A 20,000-nucleotide genomic window follows, 5' to 3' on the forward strand; every position below is an offset into this window, starting at 1 on the left:
GGCATATTTTTACTTTAGGTACCATTAAATATATATATGAAAGATGTAGGAATTGTAGGAAAGACAGATAGAAACTGAGTTTCTACTCCGCAGCTGTAATTTAGAATGTTGTAAACTGAGATCTTACCAGAATTTGCTTGTTGTTATGTTCAATAGGCTTATTAAAAAAAACCAACCCCAAAAAAACCCCCTAAAAAACCCAAAACCCCCAACCCATGCCAAGAAAACCCCCCAAACCCACTAAAACCAAAACCAAGAAACAGCAGAAGTTCTGGGCATTTGTGTGTGAAAGGTCCTTGCACACTGTCCTTTTCTGAAGAGCCAGTGGGAATGCTCATGCTTGCCTCCTATATTATTATCGCCCTAGCACATTTTCCCTCAGACATCTCTGACTAAATGTCTGGGCTAAGCACCTCCTAGCCAACAGTGCTGCATCTCAAGCCTTCCTTGATCAGTATCTACTCTGTGTGAAGATTTACTGCAGCGTAGTTTGTGGTACACAATGTCATTTCTGAACTACACTTAAAATAAACTTATTTTATTGCAATTCTGTGGTCTGATTGCAGACTTATCTTTTCAAATCCTGTATCATCTGTGATTCCCTTACAACCTTTCATGGTCCTTTTGATACATTTTTATACGGCCGTTTAAACTTTTCTCATTATTCATCTGTGACTATGGCATCCCTCCGTAAAGTCACCCACATTTCTCAATTTACGTATTTGTGGAGTGTGTTAGATCTAAACTGTACCACACAGTTGTTTCTCCCAATCCTTACAAAATCTGTATTTCATGAGAGCAATTATTTTTAGGAACATTCTCAGAATTAGGGTGAACACTTGAAATCAGGTAGTAAGACAGTTGATATCCTAGAGTTATAATGAAGAGTATTACTCCAGAAAGGAGCACAGGAAGTCATAGGCAGGTATAGATCCACTCCTGAAAATGGGAAAGCTAGTTAAGAGAGCAGCTGGAGGGAGTTGTTTTAAGTGTAGAGTACTGGTGATTTTATTGTGGGTCCTACAGAAGCCAGATTCTAAGTTACATCTTTTTGTCACCATCTATAGGTGTGTTATATACTAACACTTCCCATTTTTTTTTCAAATACAGAGAGCAGAACCGAGGAACAGGAATTGACATTGAAAACAGGGTTTGGGCTGAGTGGACTTGATAAAACAGTTCAGATCAGTGTGCCCATAATCTCTCACACTGTGTCCACCTCCAAAATTAAAGCTTCTTTATTTTGTGACAAACTCAGAGAAACCTGTGTCTGACCCTCATTCCTACAAGCACTGCTCTATGAGGCTTCTTCAGAAAATAGGCTGATTTAAAAAACCAACAAAAATACCTTTATTTTTCCCTCAAGATTCCTAGTTGGAGGGACACAGAAGAAAACAAACAAGACAAAGCCCAAACCGAATGAAATAAGCTTATTGCCTTGCCTTCTGGAATGAGTCTAGTTCCTATTTCTGAGAGGTATCCCGCATCTAATGCCAGAACTAGGATTACCATGCTGGGGTTCAAAACACTTCTGGAAACCTGCACAGTAGGACATTTTGTGCACAATGCTCAGAGTCCTGGGGTCCTGACTTGGTGAGGAAGGGGAAAAGGATCTGAAGTAGATAGAGGGAGAAAATGTTGGCAGATTCCTTGCCCCACCTCTGCTAGGATAAACCAGACCCATCCCTTTATGCTGATTGAATATCTGAAGCGGAAGTGTGAACACAACTGAATGAATGCTGGCAGTGAACACAAGGCAGTGAAAGAGTAAACCCTGCAATGTAAAGAACTGCAATCATTTCAACCTCCTCTTAAAAGCAGGTCTGTAAAATATTTTTATGATCACTTGCCGAACTATAGCTTTTGCTTCATTATTTACTTTTGAGGTGTAGGGTAAGTAATAGGATTATTACAGAGAAGTACAAATCACAAGACACAGTAAGAGCCTGTGGTGATAACAACTTGTAGTGCTTCCCCAATGCTTGGTTAATGTTTACCTGTGGTAAAGCAACTACTTAAGCAATTGTGGATAACTCGGTCATAATTTTTGCTTTCAGTAGCAGAGCACGGTGTAATTTGACGTGGTTTGAGAGGTTTTCTGAAGACACAAGAACAACTTTTATATCAAGGTCAAACTCTTAGGAAAGCTTCTTCTGCGGCACTTGTTTTTGTCTCAGCTTGTTGAAAATGGCGGGTGTAAGCAGCTGCATTAAGTACTCTATGTTTGTCTTCAACTTCTTATTTTGGGTAAGTTAGCATTTAAACTGTTATTAGTAATGCATGAAATGTGTTCCCCATTGTCTGAATGCTGTAGTTAAAAGAATTGTAAGGAAAATAGAGCATAAGTGGAACCAGAGTACGATTCTAAATCAGGGAGGGGAGAATATATTTAACTTTTGCCCTTCCCTTTGTCTTTTTTCATCTAAACACTTTTCCCTCTGCATTCAAAAGTAGACAAGCCACAAGTCTGTCTCCCTGCTCATCTTGTGCCTCCCATGTTAAAGGACATCACTCATCTCAGTCAGAATGTAAGAGACTCTCCAATAACACTGCACAGTTCTCATCCTTTTATTGCCGCTGTTGGCATGCAAGATCCTGAATATGTAGTTGAAACAGAAAATATGGAAAATTCACTTGAATTTTTAGCCTCCTAATTGATAAACGGTTTTCATATCCTTCTTCGTGGTTCTTTGCTTTACATTCAGTGCATAATTAGTTTCTGATGGTGGGCAGTAAATGTTTGTAAGAATGTATGAGCTGGCAGTACTGCCAACAGCTGTACCAAGGCCGATACAGCACAGCGCAGGCCAATACAGCAGGCAGGTTTCTGGGTGTTATTTGAACCATATTTGTTTATTTATCACATCTTATCTGGGTTGCAAGAATTTCAGGTCCTGGAAGCTCTGGAAAGGTTTGAGTTAAAGAACGTTTCTCTCATGGTTCAACCTCACTGTCAGATTTCCTGACAGAGATTTTTCAGGTTCACCAGGGGTTCACTGAAACCAGAAGAGGAACTACTGGACACATTATGGGCTTTGCCTCAAGGGATTTTTTTCAAGTGAAAAGGTGATACCATTCAAAAGGGACCACAAACAGTAGCCTTGGAAAATCTGTGGCTAGACCAAATTCTTTGGTTGCTTATGAACCTCACAAAGAAATTCCTGACAGACCAGCGATGGTTTGGACTGTGTCCCCCAGTTTCTTCCTCCACTTCTATCAAGGCAGATTGAAGATTTTTGACATTTGTGTTGAAGTTTTTATGCAACAATACTTACAAGAATCTATAAGTTTCTGAATTTGAATTCCTGTTCCTCAGGAAGTTTTTCCTGTTTTTGTGGTTTGACCCCAATGAGAAACCAAGTACCACGCAGATGCTCACTCACTCCCCCACCAGCAGGATCGGAGACAGAATTGGAGGTTTAAAAGCTGGAAAATTCATGAGTTGACATAAAGACAGTTTAATAGGGAAAGAAAAAGCCATACATGCAAGCAAAAAAGCCCAAGGAATTAATTCCCTGCTTCACATGGGCAGGCAGATGTTCAGCCATCTCCGGGATGGCAGGGCCCCATAAAGTGAAATGTTTACTTGTGAACACAAATGTCATCACTTCAAACATCCTCTGCCTTTCTCCTTCTTCCTCCCAGATTTATCTACTGAGCATGATGTCAAATGGTTTGGAACATTCCTGTGGTCAGCTATGGTATTCTGTCCAGGGTGTGTCTCCTCCCAACTTCCCACGCACCCCCAGTCCCCTCACCAGAGTAGCAGTATGAAAGGAGAAAGAAAACTCGATGTAAGCCCTGCTCAGCAATAACAAAAACTTCTCTATATTATGAACCCTGTGTTCAGCACAAATCCAAAACACAGCCCTATACCAGCCACTGTGAAGAAAATTACCCCAGCCAAAACCAGCACACCTGTTCACATTAATCTGTGTTTACTGTAAGCTAAAACATGGGGAAATGTCTCAGACTAGCATCAGAAAAGCTCCAAACTACTTCTAGAACGAACACTGGAGTAATGTCCCGTGCCCCCAGAGACAGTAGGGATTTCCTAGGGTAAAAAAAGGGGTGGGATCCTGGGGGAGCCTTGAAACAAGCATGTGTGAAACAAACTTCCTATCTTTATACCAAAGTTGGAAAACCCATACTGTATTCTGAGTAAGAGAATGCTGAGAGTATTCGCTGTGCATGTGACTGCCTGGATGGAACAGAGAAGGACAGGAATGCAACTGTAGTTAACTCTTTTAAAGGAAGCTGTTTAGCACTATTAAGATAGGGAAGAATGAAACAGAGAAGGACAGGAATGCAGCTATAGTTAATTATTTTTAGGAAGATGTTAAGTTTAGCATGATCAAGATCAGGAAGAACAGATGTATGGGCTGACAAAACTGAATTTTTTGGTTCACAGTCCTGTCTCTAATTCCTGGAAATCATTAAACTGCAATAGTAAGGTAGAGGGAACAGAGATGATTTTTCAGCCACTTGTCCCACAGCTGCTTTCTCTAGTGTACAAGGCAGTTGACAAGTGGAAAATTATTGATACTGGGAAATGAAGGTGACATTAACCTTAATAGATAAGAATGACGGCTGCCTATTTACCTGGTGTCCTTTCATTTTATGCCCTTTGCAATCTATCAGGGAGTGGCCCCTCTTAGGAGACTCAGGAATGGTCTTCCTAGCCTTCTGATTACTTTTTCTAAGCAGCTCATGCAGCATCACACTAAATGTGCAAGCCCTGGAATAGCCTAAGATAGCTCTGCAAATTGACTTTGGCTTCACTACATAACGTGTCCCCTGGGCATCTACATACCCACGAGCCCCATGTTGGGCTCCAGCACACAAATAGAGTTTTTCATCTTCCTAGTTTGGTGAAAAATAGATGACTAGGCTTTTAAAGACCTGTGCTTTGGAACTAGGTGCCTATATGGAATTTCTAACAGTCCTTAAATTAACCCTTGTTAGTTCTAACACATCAGATTTTTCTTTTTTCCCTTCTTTGGAGTTCGCAGGATATCCAGTCTTACCTGCTGTCCTCATTGTGTCAACTTCTGCTACTCCACATCATGCAAAATTGTAGAACTACCTTTTTTTTCCCACCGAATACTGATGTCTGACACTAGTTTGAAGCAACATAGTTAGTGACGGAGCATCTTTGATCAGTTGTTAATACCAGAGTTGCAGTCCCAGCTACAAACAAAGTGGCCCCTTCCCCGAACCTTGATGTGAACATCTCAATCCCTGAAGTAGCAACGCATGCTTAGCAGGTTTGCTGAGCCAGAGACCACATTCTCTGTAGGACCTTCCTAGAGCTGTAATTTCAGGTGTCTCAAGGAAGTGTTCCAGTCGAATGTTTTCTTTAACAGAAGCAACCTTGTACAAGTTCCTCCTGATATCCTCGAACTGAATGTTTGAAAAGGGTGTGCCAATGGAGGAAATTCCCCATAAATTTGGTATTTGTGTGTATGAGAATTGCAGAGTCTTAATATACTGTTGGTTCAGCACTATGTCAGGCTCATCTGAGGTGATATTGATTTAACTAACTAGGCTGTATTTCCTCATCACACCAAAACTGAAAGCTTGAGGAGGACCTACCAAATTTGAGGGAAGCAGTACTGTTGCTGTTCAGTTTATGAGACTGAGATAAGACCAGTGATTCTTTATCAAGGGTTAAGGCAAAAATACCATAGCCATCTAGTTTTGGGAAAATGGGTGAAGACATTTTCAAATAAGCTAATTTTATTCCATTGGAAAACACTGGTGGTTCATTAAAAATGAAATTTCCTGAAATGAAGTTTATTTACTTGAAACTTTATTTTAAGAAAACTCAAAAATTAAGATGGAGTATTCCAGCAAACTTGACATGTTCAGCTTGGGCTCTTTGGGAACAGACCATTTTTATTTGCTATTTCACAATAGCAAATAAAATATTTATTTGCTTTTCGTTGTGTGTTTTTGTACACTTTGTATACTATGAAAATAAACAGAAACAAACCATTAAGATTTTACTGAAATGGAGCATTTTTTACCAACCTAAAAACTCTATTTTAAAAATTAAAATATGTGCACATCTTACTAAAATTTTGATTTATAAATGATGTGTCTATTTTTACGTGGAGGAAATAGTGTAACATTTGCATCTGATTGATGAGTTCCTGTACATTTAGCTAAATTTGCTTCTACTACTCTGCTATACTTTTATGGGAGGTGCTATGTAATAAAAAAGACAGTGTGACAAACTCTCTTTGGATTTGTACCTGTAGACTCTTCAGTGGAAATTTTCACATTAGCAAGCCCATGTTATCTAGTGAATAGCCACACCACTCACACAGTGCTGCTGAACAAGACCAAAATGTACAGTCATATGATACCATCAGTTTCTAGGCAGATTCAGCAGGATTCAAAAGGTTTCAGTGGGGAGTTCTAGTTAAATCTGATAACATGCTATAGTTGTCATTGACTGTACAACTTTCCTTTTCAGGTTTAAAATGTGCCTATAGGAGCTTTACTTAGATCAGGAAAATGTGTGGTACCCATGTCTGAGTGCTGGCTCTATTCCATATTCAATAATCTGCTAAAGTCATTGACGCTGAATATTATGTGAAAACTTCTGTAAGGGAAGTATTTTTAAGAAAAAATATCTAAAAGATATAAAAATAACTATTTTAATTTCAATAGTCCCAGTCTTCAAGGGAAATTCATAACAACATTTCAGGGCCATTTATGACTTGAGTATTAGTGGCAGACGGAGATAATTCTAAATCTGATTAGTCCCTGGTCCTCAGTGATGTCTCTTTCCTACCAGTCATCTCAGTAGACACAAACCTTACACCTGAGTAGTCTCTTGGTTACCTATGTCCAACACTTAATAAAGAGAAATTCTGTGCAAGAATCATCAGCACCAAGGTTAGGAATAGAGTGACTGGCACACAGGGGAATGGTACCTCAATGATCGATGAAATAGGAGCACAACTAGGGCTGAGGGAATGTGTCTGGACCTGGGATTCATCTTCCCTGACTTCAACATCTTAAGGCAAGTCATCCTGGCCAAACATTCTCATGTACAAGACCAAGTTGTACTTGGCTGTTTTCTATAAAAATATAATGGAAACAATTACTCTAGGCATTTTATGAGGACTATTCTAAGGATTGGAGATGGTCAGATATTGCTGCATTTGAAACAGCAGAAAGAATTTATTTAGAACTTTTCCTGATAGCTTTATCCTAGAGAATGTCTCCAGATATGTGTCCTGAATAAATCTAGAAACAACAATTATGCAAACATCCCTTATCAAATCTCATGTTTCCATTATACAAGAAACAACATTCTTTACAGACACCTTTTACACATACAATAGCAATTTATATTACTCTTTCACCTGACAGAATTTCTGTGTGCTTCCCAAACACATGTATAAATCATCATGAAAATTCATAGTCCTCTGAGGTAGAAACATCAGGGATTTGGTGCATACCTGAAGATTTAACTACACTTATGAATTTTCCTGGAAATGAATCAATATTCTCTGCTCCAGCAATTCATGTTTCTTTTGCTTTGCCAGACAAATGATTTCAGAAGTTTGGACGGCATATGGTGCAATTTGGATACTGAATGTTAGTAAAAAAGTTGCTGACCCTTCTTACTTGTCTTTATTTTCTCCCACAGGTGTGTGGTTCCATTATTCTGGGAGTCTCTATATGGATACGTGTTAGCGGTGCTCAGCAGGTAAATGCAGTCATACCAGCACCATGCAAAAGGTGGAAACCTCTGCATACACTTTAATTTCCCATGTTCATTTGCACAAATTTGCTATGTTTTTGTTGAGGTGGTTTGTGTGGGTGAAGAGGAATGCATTTTATGGCGTTAAGATTAAATATCATGGTGCAGGTAGTCAGATAAAGTGATTGATGCAAGCAGAGATAGGTGACTATGAGAAGCAGCTGCTAGTGTTATTAATGTAGTTTCATGCAGATGCACACAGATTTCTGTCTGAAAATGTGTCTCTCACCTCTAGTGAAAAATAATTATGGTTTTGTTAATGATTTTGGTGTTAGAGAGAATAATGTGGAGCCATGCAGCTCATAGACTTTTCAATGTTTTTCCCTATTAAAATAGTACATTCATATTTATTCCTAGGGTTACTCCGTATGTTTTTAGGGAATATTTTATCTTTCTCACTATATTCAGTAACACAACTCTTATTTCCCTAGTAACTATAACTTTGAAAGGGAGAAAGGATTTTTCCCTTGAATTTTCAACAGCTCCTTAAAAACACCTTATCCTTTTCCCCTCATATTTATATATAAAGAGTCTTAGATGCTCAAGAGTCTAGCATTACAATGTCCTAAAAGTCTTCCTGGAGGGTAGAAGAAAGACCCTGAATTGCCCTCCTGGATTTTTGTATGGGTTATTAAATTACTTTGGATATTATGACTTTTATTTTCTGCAAAGCTAGGGAAAATACAGTTTTGAGGAGCTCTTAATCTTGCAGACATGCAGCAGAGGTTGGTCCTGTTGTTGCAAAGACCCCATGGTCCTGTAGGCCCTTTTGCCCAGAGTGTACCGAATGGCACTGACTCAAAGGTTTAAGCAGTACATTTCTTCAAATGAATTTTGGCCATAGAAATGCAAATTAATTTGAAAGCTTAATTTGAATTCTTCTATTTTCAAAAAGACGTTTTTGGCCATAGAAGTGAAAAAATGGCCAGGTGTGTCATGGAAGCATTTTTTTTTCAACTTTCAGATTGAGCCTTTAGTATAGATCAAGTTGCAGTTCTTCAGATAACTCCCCTGTTGCTCTAGCACAGTCTGTCAGTTAAGAACAATAATTTTTAAGCCAGTATTTTCCCACCTGGAAATAAAAAGATGGTGGAGGTAAGAAGATAGCTTTGTATATTTCCTGCCATTTGGCTGATGACACTGTTTCCCTTAGCCAGTCCCAGATGTCTCGTCTGGCAGAGCATGGATGCAAGAACTCTGTTCAGGATGACACTGTGTCATCGGGTAAATTAGGTCATGGTGGAGAGTTCTGCCATTCTCTTCTGTGGAATAGGAAGAATCACAACTTTCCCTCCTCAATCAACATTTTACGAGAAGCTAAAACTGCCATACTTGATAGTTGACAATCTGTAGTATGATGCCTCAAACGATACAATGGAGCTTGGACAACCACAACTACTACCATATCTTATTTTTTTGAGAGATTTCCTATTCAGAAAGGAATATTTAAATGTGTGACAAACTGCTTTCCTGAAACGACACTTAGTACTCCCCAAAAACCTAGAATTAAGAGTCAGGACAAAAACTGAAAGCATTTTCTCACATTTTTGCCTCAAGGCAGGCAAAGTTCCCATTCAAAACCAATGTATGTTTCACATCAGTAATAACTGAGCAGAGCATAAGGATTTGGCTGTAGATGAATAGAGCTTTCTAAGAATAAATAACAGGAGGTTCAGTCCAACTTGGAAAGGGAAAGAACAACACATTCTTCAAATTATACTTGTCTATATACCTTTGCAATTTCCATCAGAAGATACATGTGACAACTTCCAGACATTTTTGCTAATCTTGGCACCAGTCACACTGGAAAATATTCTTTGAACACTTTTCTCTATTTTGGCCTTTGGCCTTAGTCAGTCCTGTGGGAACTGAATAATTTGATATTTAATAATATTGAGGTATATGAATTGTTTAGTTGAATGTCCCACACATCAAAATAAAGTTACTATCTCTGAGGGTAATATTGGAGAGCAAGCCTGGGGAAAAAAAAAGAAAAAAAAAAAAAAGAAAGAAAGCTGCCTTGGAAAATACATCTAACTATTTCTCTAATATATCCAGCATCGCTCTGAGAAGTGTTCTCTCAGGAACAGTCACAGAGTATATTCCTGGCCTTCTAATGACAAACAGAGAGTTTTTTTCTTTAACATTTGGTTAATGTAGAAGAGGTTTTGAGATAATCAAGTCTCCTACTTCCAGTAAAAGGCAAAGATTCATTGACTGAAAACCAACTGAAAGCCCCTTTAAAGACAGAAGATCTTTATCTATTCATTTACTTTGTAAAATTGACTTTCATCTTGTGCAGAAACAAAGATTGTGAAAAAACAGATTTTACAAAGCTCTCCACCAAAACATTTGAGAAGGGAGCATTAGAGCTTTGTTTATTTATGGATCAGAATTTGTCCATAGTTGTTACTCAGTATATTTATCAGTTACAAAATAATTATCTTGTTTTGGGTAATACGGATGTTTTTAGGAGGACCTTCTTGTAGCTGGAAGATTTTTTTTCCCTCTCTTTTCAGGGGATGGACAGCAGCATGCTTGCAGGAGTTAATCTACTAATAGCCGTGGGCTCCATCATTATGGTCCTTGGGTTCCTGGGATGTTGCGGTGCTGTAAGGGAGAGCCGGTGCATGCTGATGTTGGTAGGAAAAAAACCCATTTGTCTGCCTTTAACAGGCCACAGCTTCATTTGATGGATAGAGTCCTTGCAAGTATTATGAAACAAGAATGAGAACCTTTTAATTTAACCAAAAGCATGATTATGATCCTGTGTTTTCATTTCTTACCTTGATTTTGGGCCCCTTCTGAATTCTATTGTGGTAAAAATGATGGTTGGTCTCATCAGCAAGAAGACAAGGTCCAGAGAGACCTGGGCATGTCACTAGCTTTTCTTCTATCCAGACACCATCAAAGTTCCCTCTATCAACTTTCCCCCATTATCTATCTTATTTAATTTTACAAATTCCCAGTTGCTCCCTTTGCTGGTCCACCTAGAATGTCCTCCCTGTCCTCCTGCCCAACTCCCACCTACACACTGTTATCATGCCACTATTCTGGTGTGCGCCTTGTTTTGATCACCAGCTGAGCACACTCTGTCTTGAGCACCACTTTTTCTCATCGTCAAAGAAGAAATAATTGGAGCAGCTCTGACTGGAACATCATTCTACCTACATGGTTATCCAAGCACATGCAAGAGAAATGTTAACTTAGAAGAAATTATACCACCTTGGTCAAAAGTCATATAGTTTTCTACCCCTTCTGTTTTCTTTCCAGTTTTTCATTGGACTACTTCTGATTGTGATTCTTCAGGTCACAGGAGGTATTTTAGGAGCAGTGTACAAATCTCAGGTACAGTATTATTCAAGATTTTCATTGATGTCTTCATATAGTTTTGTTTCTTCCCAAAAAATTAATAATATATTTTAACTTGCAGGCGGAGTTAGCCCTTAACCTTACTCTAACGGCAAATATGGAAGCACTGCAAAGCACTACAGGAGCAGAGAAAGAGTATCAAGAGACATTCCAGAAGTTTGAGAGAGAAGTAATTAAACAGTAAAAAAAAATGAAAGGGTTGTTATCTCTTTCATCTCTAGCATCTGTCTCTGCTTCATTTTAAGACTACTCTGTCACAGACTTGAATTCCATTCCCTGGGGATAGGGAAGGGTTTGACTTAAAGGCAAGTTGAAATACCACAGAAGGAGCTTCTGTTGTCTTGATAGGACATGGTCTTCCTGTGATGATTTCTTTGTGCAATAGTGTTGTCTGTAAGAGCAATGAAGCAAGGACACACTACATGCAAGTGAAATTGACAGATAGCTAAGCTCTTTCATGAGAGGACTGCATGGCCCTTTCTTACAGCTTTTCCTTCTGAAGGAACATTAATCCTTCACCATATCTCAAATAAGAACACTCCAGTACTTTTAAGGAAAGATAACCCCAGGGATGAGGAAAACACAGGAGTGTATTTAATTTGGAATATCTGACTGCTATAAAGTCATTAAATGCCATGCTTTACTGTGTGACAAGTGGGAAGAAAATATGATGAGAAGTTTATTTTTGTTCTGTTTATACTTTTCCTGGCGCCCCCACCCTGCAAGATGCCAGATGGTCGACACTTAGTGTGAGCTTGCTCCAGGGTATCATGCAGAGAATTCCCTGGAATCTCATTGATATAATTGACAGCACACACCCCTTCCCCTCCCACAAGTACCTGGGCCTGTACATTGATGGAATGCCTGCTCTTCTGTGTTTTTTAGTCCCTGATGGGTGATGACTTTGATGGATAGACTTAAAGTTAATTCTTATGCTTTTAAAGACTGCTGTATGAAAGAAAATGAAACAAGGAACAATATTTAGGTGTCTTATGTTACTTCCACTTCTCCTTCCCCATTCCATTTCCAGCCTTGTCCTCTGCTTCTGAGACAGCTTATTTCTTCTGATATAATAAGCAACTCTCTGGAGAGATGAGCAAAATGAAAAATACCATCATTACTGCACTAATTTTTAAATGTACCAGAACTGCTATATTATGTCCCACAGCCTTTGCTTTTTATACAAAATTATGTGAACATTTCCAGCTGGTTTTTAATAGAGGGAGAACCTCAAACCCAACTTTGCACCCCTGAGCTTTAGTGGCTTCAATATAGTGGAGCATGAAGTGAAACTGCACCTGGTTTAGGTTTCACAAACCCCAAATGGAGCCCTGGTCTCCTCAGTCCATTTCTAATTTAAAGGGATAACCATCATTCAAAGTGGTTATTTTTCTAGATTTTGGAGTTTTATGTGCCTGAATTTTACATTTCCAGCCTGGCTTTTCAAGATGTGAAATGTGGATGATACTGGAGCCAGCAACTTACCTTCTGCAAGTATAACCTACAGAAAGAAGTCTTGATTCTCAAAACATGCTACACCCAGTGTTCCAGTTCCATTCTGGCACTGATAATTACTAGCTTTATAGTATGTAAATGTTTATTGAGCACTTTATACTGAAAATTTGGTCTTTTTTCCCCCTATCTCTTCTTTCTTTTTTTTTTTTTTTTTTTTTTTTTTTGACTTGTGCACTTACATTCTTATAAGTGGTATGGAAATGTAAAGGGTGTTTGAGACATACCAATTTGGGACAACTTCCACATGGAAAAAGATGAGATAAAATTTGGGTTTTGTTGTTCCTCTCAGCTCCCTCACCTACTCTCTTCAAACTGAAAATCACCTCTTTTTTAACTCTTCTCCCCATTTACTCCTTTCTTGCAGAACCAATGCTGTGGATTGCTGAATGGAGCTGCAGACTGGGGAAAAAATTTTAACAAACCTGCCTCAAAAATCTGTGAGTGTGAACTAGAGAACCCCTCTAGTTCAGACCTCTGCACCAAATATCAAGGCAGATACATCTATAAAAAGGTGAGAAAAATGTTTACTCTTCTTTCCAAAGAGCCAAGTTTTAACCCAAGGTTATCTTTGGTGACTGGCAAAGTCAGCAGTTCTGCATCTCTCTGAAAAGGGAAGGTTTTGCATTCTCTTTGTTAGCCAGAATTACCCCTGTGCCATGTGTTAAGAAATGACTGTTCATAATTTTGCTCCTTCCTCTTCCTGAGATGCTTCCAGTTTAGGCCCTTAGCAATCTGCATGGTTACTATTGATGAAAATAATCATGACTTTGGGGTCAGGGTATGCCTCTGGGTCAGAGCTGCACACCAGCTACCCTTTGGCCCTCATTCCCCTCCCAGAAGGTTATGTTCCCACTCAGGCTCATTGTGGTAGTAGAAATGTTGACTTAGAGACTTTCAAAATGCTAAGGTATATTGAAAATCAAATACAATAAATTCAAGACCTTTGGGGTTTTATAATCCTTTAATAAAAAACCCACACTCGTTTTGCAGGATCTGCTGGAAAGAAATCTTGTATATTGTAGGATTCATGGCAGAATACTCAAAGAGTGATTTCTTACAACTACAGCCTTTTGAAAATCTTAAAACAATTAATATAATAATAAGGCAAAATATCTGGTGACAGGCAACAAGAAAACACACTCAGGAGAGTACCATCTAGTAGACAGTAGAGATCCCAATTAATAAATTTCATGGTTTGCCTGTCTCCTTATGAGTAAATCTGGACTCCATGGGTATGAAAAAAAATATGAAAAAATAAGTGCGCAAAATAATTGAATAGCAAAAAATAATTGAAGTTTTACAATGCAGGTGGTGCAAAGTTTGCCAGTATGCACCTAGCACCAAGCAGGTTTTAGCAAATGTCCATTCTGGTTGTATAATTCTCCAATTGCACAGGTCCTTAGTCAGGTCCTGCCTGAGTAGTAAGTTCCTCCCCATGTAATCCCACAGAAGCAAATACTATTTCGAAGAAAAGAAACAGTCTGGTTAAGTAGAGGATGCCAGAACCCAATCTGGAAATAAGATGTATACAAAGAGGCTGTTTTGGCCACACTTTAATGTCTTTTTGGCCTCAGGCAAGCCCTCAAAGGACACATGAGAAGCCATCTGTGAAATTACTGCAGGTGCAAGATATCACAGATTTCATGGTGGTATGAGATTCTAATAGAGATATCCAACTCTTCTGATATGGGAAAAAAGATTTGAAATTCAGTGCAGTTATGAGTCAGCTTAAATGAGAGGTTTTTTGGAAGAACTAGAAGACCCATGTGTTTATTGTGAGAGAGGAAATGTGGTGAAAAAATACAACTACATTTGGAGGGAAGACAGTCATAGTGTTGTAACAGCAATGTAATTTTGATGGATTTAAGCTGTACTTGGCTTTCCCTCCAGTTTGCAGAACGAGGATTGTCAGTGCCTGGAGAAAATGTAGTCACTATAAGAACAGATGTATGCATATATTCAAAAGGAGAGTAGTCTGCTCAGAACTTCAGTAGTAGAATCATAGAATAAGCTGAGTTGGAAGGGACCCATCAGGACCATTGAATCCAGTTCCTGGCTCTGCACAGGACAGCCCCAAGAATCACACCATGTGCATGAGAGCGTTGTCCAAACACTTCTTGAGCTCTGTCAGGCTTGGTGCTGTGACCACTGCCCTGGGGAGACTCTGCCAGTGCCCAGCTACCCTCTGAGTGAAGAACCTTTTCCTGATATCCAACCTAAACCTCCCCTGACTTAGCTTCATGACCTTTCCTTGAGTCCTGTCACTGTTCATGAGAGTGAAGAAGTCAGTACCTACCCCTCTGCTTCCTCTCATGAGGATGCTGAAGACCCAGATGTCTCTGCTCCCAGTCTCCTCTTCTCCAGGTTGAATAGAGCAAGTGCCCTCAGCCACTCCTCATACGGCTCCCCCATCAAGGCTCTTCACTGTCCTCACAGCCCTCCTTTGGACAATCTCTAACAGCTTTATATCTTTCATATATTATGATGCCCAAAACTGCCCCCAACACTCGAGGTGAGGTCGCCCCAGTGCAGAGCAGAGCAGGACAATCCCTCCCTTGCCCGGCTGGCGATGCTGTGCCTGATGCACTCCAGGACAGGGATGGCCATCCTGGCTGCCAGGGCACTGCTGACTCATGTTCAACTTGCCACCAACCAGATCCCCAGGTCCTTTTCCCATGGCACTGCTCTCCAGCATCTCATTCGCCAGTCTAATCACAACATAACCAGGGTTGCAAAATCCGGCACTTGACCTTGTTAAACCTCATATAATTGGTGGTTGCCCATCCCTCTGTTTTGCCGAGCTCTCTCTCTAGGGCCTTTCTGCCCTCAAGGGAGTCAACAGCTCCTCCTAGTTTAGTGCTGTTGGTAAACTTACTTAATATTCCTTTGAGTCCTGCATCCAAGTTGTTAAAGGAACATGTTGAAGAGACTGGACCAAGGAGGGAGCCCTGCAGAATCCCTCTACTAACCAGACTCCAGCCTGATGTTACCCCCCCTTACTATAATTCTTTGTGCCTGACCCATGAGCCAGTTGCTCACCCATGGCATAACATGGTTATTTAGCTGTATGCTGGGCATTTTGTCCAGAAGGATACTGTGAGACAGCATCAAAATCTTTGCTGAAGTCCAGAAAGATTACATCTACCAGCTTTCCAAGATCAGCTCGATGGGTTATCCTGTCATAGAAGGAAATCAAGTTCAACAAGCAGGACTTTCCCCTCATGAAGCCATGCTGATCACTCTCTTACATCCAGCCCCAGTCTAAGAACACCAAACATTTGACAAAATTAATTTTTAAGCTAGGTTTTATAACCAAATATTTTTAGTTTATCCAAAGTCTAATAATAAACCTTGAAGTTTCAAATCCAAAGATTAGATTGGTGGGAAACTGAAGTTCCCTTTCAGATCTGGTCATGGCTGCCTTGGCTCTTTCCTAGTAGTGAATGATCATCAAGGGAAAGTAAGAAAAAAACACTTCTTTCCTTGTTAACTGAAAATTATGCAAACATTAGGCATTACAGCTATATGTCTTCCTTTGAAACAGTAACTTTTTATGGTCAGCTACTAAATCTTCATGCTTGGGAAGGCAAAGACTTTCGCAGAGCATAAAGTACACATGTGCTTTCTGTGTTCATTAGCAACAAGCCAGAGTAAATTCAAATAGCCTTTCTTTAGCACAGAGTTAAAGAGAAAGAGAGAGTTTGAGAGAGTTTATTTAGAAGATTCTTTCCTATATAACCATAGAATAATGTTGCTTACCTATAATTAATAATTTTGTTTTATTTTTCAGCCTTGTGGAGAAGTGATTATGAAAATACTAAAAGACAATCTGGCCATAATTATGGGGATCTCCTTTGGACTGGCTGTTATTGAGGTACCAATGTTCACTGTTAAAATATTTAGTAGCTCACAGGAAATATGTTCTACTTGGAAATACATTGGGAATGGGATTAAAACACATGGCTTGCTCAATTAATAAACAAGGGAAAACCACCTCTCAGCTATAACCTTACTGTTATTACACATAAACAGTATATGGCTGCTGAGATGCAAACTTCAGGTGGGACCAGACCACCCTGCTGCCAGTATAAGTGTATCACATGGGACATTTTCTTCAAAAAAATTGCCAGTCCTGAGGCCAGGCTGTGCCCTGACACTGAGGCCCTGTGTACAGAGACGTGTGCGAATAAACAGCACAAGAAGACATGAGGGAGAATAGCCAGACTTTTCCTCCTCTTCCTCATCTTTGCTTGAGGAAAAAGTCAACTCCTAAGAAAACTTAGCCCCTAAAGTACGTATTCCTATCATTGAGAAGTTTTGACGCAAAATTATAATGCTGAGGCATTAAAACTTTAAGCATCAAGATCCTGCATGACTGTGTCTGAGTGCACACGTGTGATGCTCCATATATTCCTGTGTGTAAACCACCACAGAGTATGTGAACTGTTTATTTTAATTTCCTCACCATACACTGAAGAATAACATGCAAGATTTTCTCTGAAGAGAGGTGGAAAAGAAGTGAGGCTAACCAGTCAGCTACTTGATTTTGATTTGAATAGGAGAAAATGATAAAGAAACAGGGAATTTCATCATGATGCTTTCTTCAGTCATTTTTTTTTCTTTTCACTCTTCCTCCTTGTTTTTCCTCCACCCTCACTCTCCACCAATGGATGTTTGAGGGAAAAAAAGAAATGACAAAGATTGCTGTGGAAAGTTCAGTCTGTTACTCAAAGCAAAAACTTCTTAACATCATTGGCAGAGGATTGCTCCTCATGGTAGAAGAGTGGACAAGAGCCCCAACTCTGTGTTTCCAGGAAAACTGGAAAACTGTGTTTCCAGGAAAATAGTAGTAAGTGGGGAAGAACTATGTAGCTGCAGCACTGGAAGAGGACAGGCCACCAACTTCTTACTCAGCACAGGCTTTGTGGTATTTAAGGAGCTATATGTGGGGGGTCAGATCTCTCACCCATATGTTTACTTTGAGGGGAAAATAGGTGAAATACACCAATATTAAATGGCCTTAAAAATATAAAAGAAGTGTAAAATTGCTTCTGTATCCCTAAGGCAAATTATAAGTCACTTTGCTCTAGTTACTGCAGTTATGTGAGCTGTAGCCTTTAGTTCATTGGCCATCATTCTTTCCTGTTTCCAGCTGCGTTTTCTGTGGTGGCTGCCTCTCCCAATCATAAAAGGATTAGAAAAAAAAAAAGAATAAACAATATGAGACTCAGATAGCACAAACTGTGAGATGGTTATTTACACTTGATAAACATTTGGCCTTTCCATATTAACTCAAGCAACTGGCCTCTTGCTTAACCACCTCTCTGCTCCAGAAAATCCCAAATAAAAAGAAGTGGTCTTCCTTCCTCTGCCTGCTTCATTATACCACTTGTGGGCTGCTACTGCTTTCAGCTCACCCTACTAGTGAAAACTATACAGATAAGAAGGGCCCAGTTTCATGTGGGTGCAAGGACAAATGTGGGCATGGTATGTCAGGGAAGCCCTGTCAGTTTATTCCAGCAGTGAGTCCATCCCTTTGTCTTAGCTCTGTGTTACATATGCTCTTCTCTGTCTCTATTTTAAGTAAATAAAGTATTCCAGTGTTTATGGCCTCAAAGGTGTCAGTTGGGTGCTTTCCATTTTTGTGGAACACCTTCACAGACTGGTTAGTTTTAAATCCAGAAGGAAGCTTTCTGATCTGATCTCACCAGCTGTCTGCCACAATTCATGGAATTTTACCCAGTAATTCCCAATACAGAAGGTGATCCTACCGAATTTTCTATTTCAAGTAACAGCTTCTTCAGTGAACTCACTATTGTTTCTAACCCAAGTCCATAAATGATAAATTTAAAATACTTGTTGCATGATCATTTGCAACTCAAAACAGTGAGGTACGTGTACAGATGTATACCTGTATACAGTATGCACACGTATGTGTATACCTGTATACATACACTTCACACATATAGTTACACAAAAGAGAGTGACACTAGAAAAGAAGATTTCAAAGGGAGACAACCCTTAGAATACACAGCGAACATCCCTCTAACTTTATCAGAAAAGGAAATGCTCAATTTTTGTCCAAATTCCTTGAACTTGTCAGTAATTACCGCTCCATTACAGCTAACAACTGCATTTTAAACACCCAGAGGTATGGAGTTCCCCATCCACAGAGGCAATCCATCTTTAAACAAATGAAACTTCTCCATGATGTCTGCAGTCTTACCTGTGGTATATACTGACGTCATTAAAATGTCTCTATTCTGGAGTTGTACTCTGCAAGAGCCACATTGGAAAAAATCTTCTGCATAGCAGATTTAGCCCGCATGTGAATCCAAGACATTTTCAAACAAAATATTCCCATTGTGTATCAGTTGTATCTTGGGATTTCCAGCACTGCCAAGTAATACCAGAAATATCTTTGTTTTCCAGATTCTTGGTTTGGTGTTTTCTATGACCCTCTACTGCCAGATCAGGAGAAAATGAAACTGTCAAAGTGTCAGAATGATGTCACCAGTCAAATCAAGACCTTTCTAGATAGAAGGCTAGAGATTTGGTTTGGCACATTCAGACAAATATATGCATGTCCCAGGCAGCTGTTCTGATGAAAACAGCAGCCCTTGTCCACATGATGTCTTTATCATTCATAAGACTTAATGATGTGAATATGATTTTTTTATTTGCAATAAACATCTTTGTTTATGTTTCTGAGGTATTTATTTTGTCTGAAGACAGCAATAATGTCATGCTGAGAGTCTGATTTCACCATGTGGTGTGCCCTCATGAGTGTTGAACCACCCACAGCCAGAGTCACCATAAACAGCTGCAAACCATCATGCAGTGGCTGACTGCTCCAGGGAACTCAGGCCCCTGGGCACCTCTGCTTGTGGAGCAGGGTGTTTTCATTAAGAGAGTTGTGGGTCAGTTTGACACTTGATGTGGTCAGGGTTTTGTTACCTGTGAAAAGGGCAGGGACCAACTTGCGTCGTGTCCAAATAGGAAAGCCACAGCTCCTTTCAGGGATGTTTAAATCAGTATCCTGGCAGCTGAGATGGTCGCTGTCTGGCCCAAATGATGCTTAGGTTGCATAAATAAGCTGGATGTAGTAGTATATGTTTTGCAAATAAGCATCAGTGGTAGAATCCAAGACCATGTGGAGGCAAAGCATACACAGAAGTCATGCAGGTAAGGCTTTGCCCAGGGCGGCTGAGGCAAGTGGGTGGACAAACACAGGGCATGGCTGGCAGCACAGCAGCAGCCACATAAAGCCTGCCTACCTTTGGACTGACCACTGCATGCAAGTGTTTGGGCCCTGAGGTACTGACAGCCCTGA

The 20,000-nt window shown here is 39.8% G+C and overlaps 1 protein-coding gene across 1 annotated transcript; it reads left to right on the plus strand.

Moving 5' to 3' along the window:
* The first annotated feature begins 1,990 nt into the window (after positions 1–1,990).
* TSPAN8 (tetraspanin 8) lies at positions 1,991–19,375 on the plus strand. Its single transcript, XM_048299969.1, has 8 exons — positions 1,991–2,247; positions 7,667–7,726; positions 10,300–10,422; positions 11,054–11,128; positions 11,214–11,321; positions 13,032–13,178; positions 16,458–16,541; positions 19,100–19,375. Exons 1-8 carry the CDS (start codon positions 2,188–2,190, stop codon positions 19,151–19,153), a joined length of 711 nt encoding a protein of 236 aa, XP_048155926.1. The 5' UTR covers positions 1,991–2,187; the 3' UTR covers positions 19,154–19,375.
* Positions 19,376–20,000: the final 625 nt, after the last annotated feature.

Source organism: Corvus hawaiiensis, chromosome 4 (genome assembly GCF_020740725.1).
Source record: "Corvus hawaiiensis isolate bCorHaw1 chromosome 4, bCorHaw1.pri.cur, whole genome shotgun sequence".
Classification (NCBI taxonomy): Eukaryota; Metazoa; Chordata; class Aves; order Passeriformes; family Corvidae; genus Corvus; species Corvus hawaiiensis.